This window comes from Diabrotica undecimpunctata, chromosome 7, assembly GCF_040954645.1.
Source record: "Diabrotica undecimpunctata isolate CICGRU chromosome 7, icDiaUnde3, whole genome shotgun sequence".
In the NCBI taxonomy this organism is placed as follows: Eukaryota; Metazoa; Arthropoda; class Insecta; order Coleoptera; family Chrysomelidae; genus Diabrotica; species Diabrotica undecimpunctata.
In genome coordinates, this window is record NC_092809.1 from 21284880 (window position 1) to 21295681 (window position 10802).

A 10802-nucleotide genomic window follows, 5' to 3' on the forward strand; every position below is an offset into this window, starting at 1 on the left:
GTTGAAACAGGACCATTCGCCATTTTGTTGACTATGACCGCTCCAAGTTGCATACGTAGTCTATTCAATTTATATAGATCTGTGTTGTTTCTAGATCTTTGCCAGGTTCTTCTAGCATGACTTAGCAATGAGTTGGCGAATGTGCAGGGGAAAATTTGTGGTATGTGTTGGTTTGCGTTAAGTTGGTGGTGTAGATTGCCATGCCGCTTTTTACACAAGTGTGGTGAAATATTGACGTATTGACGTGAGTCATGGAGGGGGTGGGTTGTTTATAACTGTGGTACTCAGGCTCATAATAACCGGACAATGATCCGATGAGAGATCATAGCTGGATTCTATTAGACAGTTGTTTCTAGACACTCCTTTGCTTATGCAGTAGTCTACTAGATCTGGAATTTTTCTGGGGTCACTCGGCCAGTACGTAGGGATTTCGTTGTTGTGACAATCATAGTTTTAGTCGGTCATTGCTTTTAGAAGATTATGACCTTATGTTGTTGTAAGTCTTGAGCTCCAGTGTTTGTGTTTCGCATTCCAGTCTCCCTCGGCTATAAATATCATACTATTTGACTCATGAGTTGCGAGAACATGTTTTTGAGCTCGTTTAGGAATGTTATTAGTTGTTGTCCTATATTAGTTTTAGGTTCTAATTCGTAGTTGGTTTGCATAGGTTTCTTTGATGGTTTTGTAAAGTGGTGTAAATTGTTTCAGTACATACATGAGGGCTGTTAAATGTTGTTCTTTAAAGCTCTTGGTTTTCTGTTTTTTGGCATATGTCTGTTTTCCTCTAGTTCCGTGTAGACTAAAGGGCACTTATAGCTAGCAGGGTGATCTTGTTTGCATAATGCACACTTAGCTGGGGTGTTTCTAGGGTTTTTACAATCTTCTGTATTATGTTGCCATCTACATTTGAGACAGTAGTGCGGTTTAGTGCAATATATTTTACTTTGGTGCCTTGATTGCTATTTTTGTGTGACAGAAGAATTGTAGGCTAAATATGTCTTTGTTGTTACTGCTGGTCTACTTCAAGGTCTGAGTACACTTAAGCTGCACCGTGTTAAGCACCTAAATCGTGTTAGGTATACTATTTACAACTAGAGAACGGCTTAACTGATTTTAATGATGTGTGGTTTTTGGAGTCGTCCCAGTTCCGAATAGTAACCATTAAAATATCGTAAAAAAATCTTGATCTTAGGGGTATTTTTTAGCAGGTAATAGTGCAACCACTATCAAATCGCTGAAAACTACTAACTAAATGATTTGTTTTGTTTTTACCAATCGACAGATTTTTGACGTCAATAGTTGCCTTTGTGTCACACACTCAGAAAGACGACAAGATAGAGCGTATTGAATATTTTATTCAGAAATATATACAAATAGATATGTGTTATATTCCATTATCCACAAGATTAAATGATTCTTAATTAACATTAGATTTAATCAAATAATACCTATTTTCTTCTGAATCAATACATATTAAAAATCAATATAATAATTTTGGTCGATAATGAACGTAATATTTTAGTTCTATTTCATTGTATTATTACAAACATTAAATACCAATTTAGGTTAATCGCTTGTCTCTAATACGAAGGAAATTTATGACATTTACGAATGGTTTATTTTATTTACCCCATAACTAATAATAAACTAATTGTCTTTTGAAGAAAATATATTAAATATAATGTTTAATATAATACAAAGATGCATATACAAGTTTTACATACTATACATCCATTTGTATGAAAAACGTATGAAAAACCACAAACTATTGATTGAAATAACTTCTTTTCTGCAACTTCCTCTAGTTAATTTAAGGATGCCATGCTTTTATTTATATAATGCTCTAGTTTTATATTAGATCTTCTTCTTTAGGTTTTGTCTTCCAATAGGAGGTTGGAAATCTATAGGAGGAAATATATACCGCTATTCTAAACTAGATCCCAGTTTCTAATTATTTTTCTTTAGAAACTGGGATCTAATAGATAAAAACAAACTAGGGCAATATAAAGAGATATACAAAGACCTATTAAAAGAACAACTTACCCAAAAATTGAGTAAGACAGTGATGATAAAGATATAGACGAAATAAACAACATACTTACAGCAAGTGGAGAGGAAATAGCAAAAAAGGATCTAAAAAAGAACAACTATATATCAACAGAAACAAAGAAGCTTATGGATAAAAGAAGGAAGCTGAAAGAAGAAGGCATAAGGAAATCTATAGAATATGTAGAAATCAACAAAACAATAATCAGAATGATAAAAGAAAATAAGAAAAAAAGAACAAGAAATAAAAATAGAAGAAGTAAATTAGAACAAAAAAATATGAAATGTTTAAGACCGAAATTAGGTAAGTGTGAAATAAACAAAATAAAATATGTAAACGGAGTAGAAACAAACATTAAAGATGACATCATAAATATAATATATATATATATATATATATATATATATATATATATATAATCATAAATATAATCCACCATTTCTACTCAGAATTATATAAAACAAAAAAGGAACCACCAGAAGAAATTAAAAACCAACTTAAGGCTAAAATAAAAAAATGTCAACTCAGAGCTACAGCCAGAAATAAGCAAATCAAAAATAAAGAAGGCATTGAAAGAAATGAAAAACAACAAATAGTCTGGAAAAGATGGAATAACTGCAGATATGCTGAATTATGATGGAAAAATGGTAATTAATACTCGTCATTCCCTTTTTACCAAGATATTAAAAGAAAAAAGAATCCCAAACAACTGGAAGGAATCCGTAACCATTATCCTACACAAGAAAGGGGATAAAGCAGATATAAAAAAACTACCGTCCTATAACACTCCTCAATGTAATGTATAAACTCCTAACATAAATTTTAACCAATAGATTGACGACAAAATTCGACGGATACCAGTTCAAAGAACAAGCTGGTTTTAGAAAGGGATTCAGCACAAGTAACCATTCACTAAGTATGAAAATACTTATAGAACGAGAAAATGAATACCACATTCCTCTATATATAGCGTTCATAGATTTCGAAAAGGTTTTCGACAGTGTCGAACATTGGGCAGTGAAAAGTTCTTTGATTAACAGCAGAATTGACCACAGATATATGGAACTAATAGCCAATATATATAAGGAAGCCAAAACAATTAAAATTATATAAAGGAACAAAATCAATACAAATAAATAGAGGCGTGAGACAGGGTGCGCAATATCACCGAAACTTTTCAATCAGGCTCTGGAAGATATTTTTAAAAGATTATAATGGGAAGAAAAGGGTATAAAAATTTGTGGACAACGCTTGAACCATCTAAGGTACGCTGATGATATCGCATTAATAACCGATAAAAAAAGAAGAATTATTTGAAATAATGAAGGAACTGAACGTAGAAGCTGGGAAGACAGGCCTTAATATGAATTACAGCAAGACCAAAATCATAACAAATACAGATGAAGACATCACAATGAGGATCGGACAAGATGAAATAGAACAAGTTCAGGATTATATATATATATATATATATATATATATATATATATATATATATATATATATATATATATATATATATATATATATATATATATATATATATCTGGGTCAAACTATAAAACTTAAGAAAGAAAACCAAACAGCAAAGATAAAAAGACGAGTTAGACTGGCATGGGTGACATTTGGCAAACTGAGCTACATTCTTAAAAACAAAAGATATCCACAACATCTTAAGACCAAAGTATACAATCAATGAGTACTCCCTGTTCTCACTTATGGTTCCCAAACGTGGACATTTACAAAAGCAAACATGGACAAAGTCATAAAAACCCAAAGAGCAATGGAAAGACAAATGTTGCACATAAGACTAATGGATAAAAAGAGAAACGAGTGGATAAGAAAAAAAACAAAAGTGAGGGATGTTAGACAAGAAGTTGCAAAATTAAAATGCAGATTTGCCGAACACAATATAAGATAAAAAGAAGACAGTTGGAATAAAATTCCTATAAGTTGGAGACCGTGGGAATATAAACGAAGCAGAGGAAGGCACAAATGAGATGGGCAGATGATATCAAGAAGCACGTGGGCTCTAGGTGGATGACTGTAGCGACAGACAGAGAAGAATGGAAAAGAATTGGGGAGGCCTATGTCCAAAGATGGATCGGAAGGCTAATTAGATAGATAGAAAAATAGATTCTAAACAGTTCAATTGTTGCAAGTCCAAACCAATCTCGTAAGTTCTTGAGTCAGGATGTTCTTTTCCTGCCTTGGCTCCATTTGTTTTTTTCATTTTCTGGAAATACTGTACATTTGGTTCTGTCAGCCATGAAACACCACCTTTTAAAGGCCGTAAAATTATCAATTTTAGTGAGACCTCTGATCTATAAACATAAAATCTCAGCATTATTATCCAAAGCCTTAGGGTTGATTCTACTAAAACCAAGAAATTATTTAATTTTTATATACGCTTGCGCTTTTTTTGGTTGACCAGCAAGGTAGCTAACCAGGGTATCTTAGGGTATATATATATATATATATATATATATATATATATATATATATATATATATATAATATATACATATATTATATATATAAATATATATATATATATATATATATATATATATATATATATATATATATATATATATAATCTGTATTAAAATTTTAAATTTAATATTTTTTTATTAAAGTTTTTAATGTTTACTTATTGTTTCCTACGCTTAGCGTAGATAAGATAAAGCACACGACCGTTCTTGGGTCAAGGTGTTTCTACAAAAAGTTCTTCTTTTTAGGGTTGAAAACCCACACTCGTTTTCGAAGGTAGTCAGAGGAAGCGTACACAAATTTTTTAATGCTTTTAAACTTTCGGAAAAATTATTACACACATTATTGTTAATATAAAGCTGTATACACGCAGTGCCATCTTCGCCATTGTGAAATTCCTTTTATATACAACTTTCCATTAAGTTTTAAAAAACTTTTAACATGATAAGTTAAAATATTTTTTGGAAAATCTGGTTTGTTGCTTTTAAATTTACGGGATTAAAGTAACTGCGATAATACAAATGATATTTTTTTATTCTCTGTTCAATTTTGGAAATAACTATAAGAAACTATAAATTAAGCTTATGTCATAGTCATTTATAGTTATTATAGTGATATACTCTTTTTTTAGGCCGATTTTATTCTTTTAAACGAGTACAGGGTCGCTTTCGCAGGTTTGAAACTAATGATGATATTATAAAAAAATGCTTATATATTAGTATTAAATGTCTTGGTGTCGAAACATCGTTGTTATTTAGTTTATTAATAATTAATTACACATCTTAAAATTACTTTTTACAAGCTGTACGTATGAGATTTAAACCAGAACAAATTTTTAATCCTAGAGGTCATACTTATGTATTTAACTGATAGGGTAGTTGGTGGTCAAAACCCGCACGGGACAAAACAACGAACGTCATTTAAATTGGCCGCTAATGTGCAGTTTGAACCGATTTTAGTTACAAACGTTTGGCAACAGTGTGCCATATGTGTTGTTCCAAGTTTAAAGCTGATTCAAGGCGTTGTTTACAAACTATGAGGTAAATAGGTACATCGAGTTAGAATCTATGGAGAGGGCATCACGTGACTAAAAACGACCTCACTTCGGCCATATTGTTTTGCCACTTTTGACAGATCGTATTATGTATATTTACGTTTGTTGTTTTTCGAATATTTTTAGTTTTATAATACTTTTATAGAAACTGTAATATATTGTGATAGTGCATAATAATGGTTTCTTGTTCTCAACGTAGTTGCAGTGGCAGAAGCATTGTTAATAAAAAATCTTCAGGAATAACGTTCTACAGGTTAGTATACAAATATGTAAACAAAGTAATGGCTCGTACTTCAGAGAATAAATTAATAGTATTTGACTGTATTAATTTATCTTTATGTATAATATATCGTGTTTTTAGTGTTTACCGCGGGATAAATAAATCATACTTTATTAAAAATGTATTGCACTTTTTTAGATTATGATTAAATCTTCTGAATAACTAGTCATATTTTTATAGTAGTTTTAATATTATTGAGTCCGGCCATGATCCCACCGCCATATTGATATCACAGTTAGCCACGCTTACCTACGCCGTTTTTAGTACATACGTTAATATGCTCATAGCTTCTCCATAGATTCTAACTCGATGGGTAAATATAATTTGTTACATTAAACCAGTGGTCGCCAACCTCTTCAATGTGTTGAGCTACTTTGTTAATTTTGGAATAAACAGCGAGCTACCCACACGGAAGCCACGTAACGCAACGTAAATGAAATAATTCACGGTTAATCTATCATTATATGTATTTATTTTACTGTTTAACTGGTAATACATAATACATAGGTACTAATAATAAACTAATAACAAAATAACTAATATTACTAGTACGTACTTGTTCATAGCTACATTCCTACCTATCAAACGAAGGTATTTAAAAAATAAACACAAACTTTTATCCAGCCACAACGGCATGTCACGTATGATTTAAAAATAGTTAATAATAACAACAAAAAAGTAACGCACTATCATAAACATAAACATTGAAAAATAAAAAAGCACGTTCAATGAGAAGGCTGACACTCAGACTCATCGATAATTTTTTTAATGTTTGCAATATAATTTGATGCAGCCATTCGAATACAATTATCCAAATGTTCATCTGTAAGTCGATTGCGATATTTGTTCTTAATAAACGTCATATTGGAAAAAGAAGATTCACACAAATAGGTTGAACTGAATAATGCTTTCACTTTCAAGGCAACACGGCATAGAACTGAATATTTTTCTTTATTTACAATAGGCCAGATACATTCAGTACTTGAGACTAACGATTTTAAGGCTAATCATTTTGAAACTCAATGACTTCCATTTCTGTTGCAGCTATGTCTTCGCCAAAGTTCTGCATAACACAAGCTGCAAACTGCTAGATATCAATTTCCATAAAGGGTGAAACAACAAACTGCGCTACTAAAGCGATTTCATTGAAATCCTTTACGATGATATTTGTTGTCATAGGGTTCTAATGGATTTTGAGATAGTTTTTCTGAAAGAATAGGAAAATGCTTGGAATCGCTGTTAATTAGGTTTTGTTCCCAAAACTCCAGCTTTTTGATAGAAGCTTTTATATCAGAAATCATTTGCGCTAGTTCTTTGTCTCTCCCCTGAAGCTGCAAATTAAGTTCGTTGAATTTCTCTGTAATGTCCACGAGAAAACCAAAATCTCTAAGCCAGATTGAATTTTCTAATTCCGGAGTCGGTTCATCGCGTTGTTTGAAAAATTGAACTATGCCAGATAGGACATCATTAAAACGTTTTAGCACCCGTCCTCTACTTAACCATCGGACTTCAGAGTGAAGGAGTAGGTCCCCGTATTGACAGTCAACTTCATCGGCCAAGGTTTTGAATAATCTTCTTTGTAACGCTTGAGCTCTAATCTTGTTCACAATTTTTACCACCAGTTTCATAACGTTGCTTAGTTTCAGGAAATTTCCACATAATGCTTGCTGATGGATAATGCAGTGGTAACAGAGAAATTGCGGAAAAGTTTCATCTTTACGACATAACGCCACCAGACCCTTATCACAACCTACCCTAGCTGGAGCGCCATCGGTTGTCAAGCCTACCATTTTCGATATTGGAACTTTCTCGGAAGAAATAATATTTTTTACATGAGAAAACAGCTCCTGTCCAGTAGTGTGTCCTTTCAGTGGAATGAACTTCAAAAGATCTTCTTTAATCGTAAAATCACTAAAAACCATCCTGACGAACACGGCCATCTGGGCAGTGTCAACGACATCTGTTGATTCATCCAGTTGAAGTGAAAAATAAACACATTTATCTAAGTCAGTTCTTAACTGTAAAAAAATCATTGCTCATTACTTCTACACGTCTCATCACTGTATCAGCAGAAAGTTGCATTGATTTTATAGCTGAAACTATCTCGTCTTTATTTCTAAAGTTGGCAAATAACCAATCAGCAGCTTCTAAAAACGCCTGTTTCATCATTTCCCCGTCTTCATAAGGTTTCTTTTTTTGTGCAATTATCTGGGACACACGGTACGATGCTTCAGTTGCAGCCTTATTTTTGTCGACTGTTCTTAAAAATATTGATTGTTGTCCAATTAACTGTTTTTTTAACTGTTTCAGTTTCTCCTTTCTGGCGGCAGAATGTAGTGGGAATGATTTTTCAAAATTAGAATGTACAGTTTTATGATGTCTCTCAATATTTCCTTTTTTAGCAACGGAGACCGAAGTATTACATAACAAACACACATTTTTATCTTTAACTTCTGTAAAAAAGTATTGTTCTTCCCATTCCGAATGAAAGTGGTATGTCTTTACCTTCTTACAACTACTTGCCATAATATTATTTTTGTTGTTCTCTACTAACCCAACCGCTGGACGTTGGTTACGCGTTCAGTTTTAAACTAAGCGCAATGTCGCCGCGCCGTGCGTATTTATCCCGTTCAAAGCAATCCAGATCGTTCTCGAACACTAACGCGCTGGTCCGGCTGGACGGTTCTATAAATAGCCGATTCTGGCTTGACGGCGTCAGGGGCAGATCGCTCACCGCAACGTTGCCGCTGTTTATGTTTAATATTATGACAATTAGATTTTTTTGTGGAATTTTCGGAAGGTTCTCTGATTTTTGCAGTTTGTATTTTTTAAATTAAAATCGTTGTGAGAGCTACCAGAATTGCCTCCGCGAGCTACCGGTAGCTCGCGATCGACAGGTTGGCGACCACTGCATTAAACTGTAGTATTGACATAACAAAATTAATTTGTGATAAAATCAAACTGGTATTTTTCGTTGAATTAGTTTATTCGGGTATTTTCTTGGCTTGTTTGTGGGTTATTATGTTAACAGTTTTCGATTGAGGTTAGGTCCTTAAAATCTCAACAGATGGTTTTGACAATGTTGCCGAATGTAAAAATACGCGAGAGTTATGGGGCAAAACTACGAATGCGTATTTTTTCCCCATTATCATAAATTAATTTTGTTTCTACTAATTTCGAAATTAAATATTTAATTCATATAAATCTTGGTTTTTGTTTTCCAGAAACTACAAAAGAAAATCAGAGTGCAAGCCTTTGACAGAAGTTATTTTGTGCGAAGCTCATGAACTTATTAATAATGGTGTTTCTATACGTCAGACAGTAAAAGCTGTGGGATTTCATGAAGCGTAACTACGGCAAATGTTGAAAAAAGGAAATTGTATCCAGTCGTTAGGTAGATTTAAAGCAGTTCTAACCAAGTACCAAGAAAACGAAATAGTTTGGTATTGCAAAGAACTCTACAAACGATTTTATGGAATGACGCTGAAGTCATTGCGTTTTTTAATTTACTCCTATTATGTAAGAAACCGTATTGAGCATCCATGGCTGGTCGGGACTTCACTAGATCTTTCATGAAATGCAGCCGACTATCTTTACGAGTATCACGAAAAACAAGTATTGCCAGAACCATGGGCTTCAATACAGTGCAACTAGATCCTAGATCAGTATTTTGAAATTTTGGAGAACACTATAAACAATATAAGTTACCTCTCAACCGTATGTATAACGTCGATGAACCGGGCATTCAGACAGTCCTAAACCATCTGCCCAGTTGGAAAGAAGGATGTAGCAAAAGCTGTAGCTGCCAAACAAGGACAAACAACTACGACTGTTTGCTCTATGAGGGCAACTGGACACCATGTCCCTCCATTTTTCTTACTTGCTCGAAAACGGATGAATCTTCTTCTAATCAAAGACAGGCCCACTGCCTGCGACATGGCTGTTACTGATACTGGTTACACGAACACTCCCACGTTTATCAAGTACCTGGAGCATTTTAAAAAACATACGTGTCCAACAGAGAAGAACCCCGTTCTTCCGATTCTAACTAATCATGTATCGCACACAAGTTTTCAAGCCGTAACATTTGCAAAAGATAATTTTATCCATTTATTAAGTCTGCCACCACATAGCAGCCATGAGACATAGCCACTCGATCGGCATTTTTTAAACCATTAAAAGCATATTATGAGAGTGTCGCTGACTGCTAGACCATTTCCCATTCAGGATAGGTGCTTTCCACTTAAAATGTGGCTGGTCTCTTTTCCACAGCATTTGCAAAAACTGCTACTGTAGATATAGCAAGAGAGGGCTTTCGGTATACAGGAATCTACCCACTAGATAAAAATATTTTTTCGGACGTAGATTTTATGCCAGCGGACGTACCAGAGCAAGATTTAGGTAAAGATTCAGACGATCAAGGTCAAGTTTTAATCCAGTTTCAGCAAGAAGAAGAAGAAGCCCCAGCCGTCATCAAAATCGGAAGTCAGAATTTCTGTACCTGATTCTTCAAATATTGAAAAAGAAACTGTCACTGGCACGAACGAGCCCCAGCCGTCATCAAAATCAGAATAGTCAGTAATTGCACCTTCAGACATTATTTCGCTTCCCTTAAAATTAAGATGAAAAGGAAACGAACCAGAAAAAGTTTGTCAGTCAACCCTACTAACATCGACACCTAATAAGGAGCGACTTTTACAACAACAAGAAGAAATAAAGAAAGCAGAAAAAGAGAAGGAGAGGAAAGCATTACTGAAGAATCAAAAGATCAAATTTCAAAGTGCCAAAGTTTGGGCTGCCAAAAGGAAAATTTTTTGACGAAACATCATCTGATGAATCAGTAGCACTCTCCTATCAAGAAAGTATTGATTATTGTGACATTCATTTTTCCGATAACGATGAAGAGCCAGACGTTGATGTTGTACCAA

General features: G+C 33.7%; 1 protein-coding gene across 1 annotated transcript in view; it reads right to left on the reverse strand.

Annotated features, from left to right (window-relative positions):
* LOC140446306 (regulating synaptic membrane exocytosis protein 2-like) overlaps positions 1 to 10472 on the reverse strand; it is a 113535-nt gene extending 103063 nt beyond the window's left edge. Inside the window, exon 1 of the mRNA XM_072538844.1 lies at positions 10376 to 10472. Within this exon, the coding sequence (XP_072394945.1) occupies positions 10376 to 10472 (97 nt within the window). The remainder of the gene's footprint in view (positions 1 to 10375) is intronic.
* Positions 10473 to 10802: the final 330 nt, after the last annotated feature.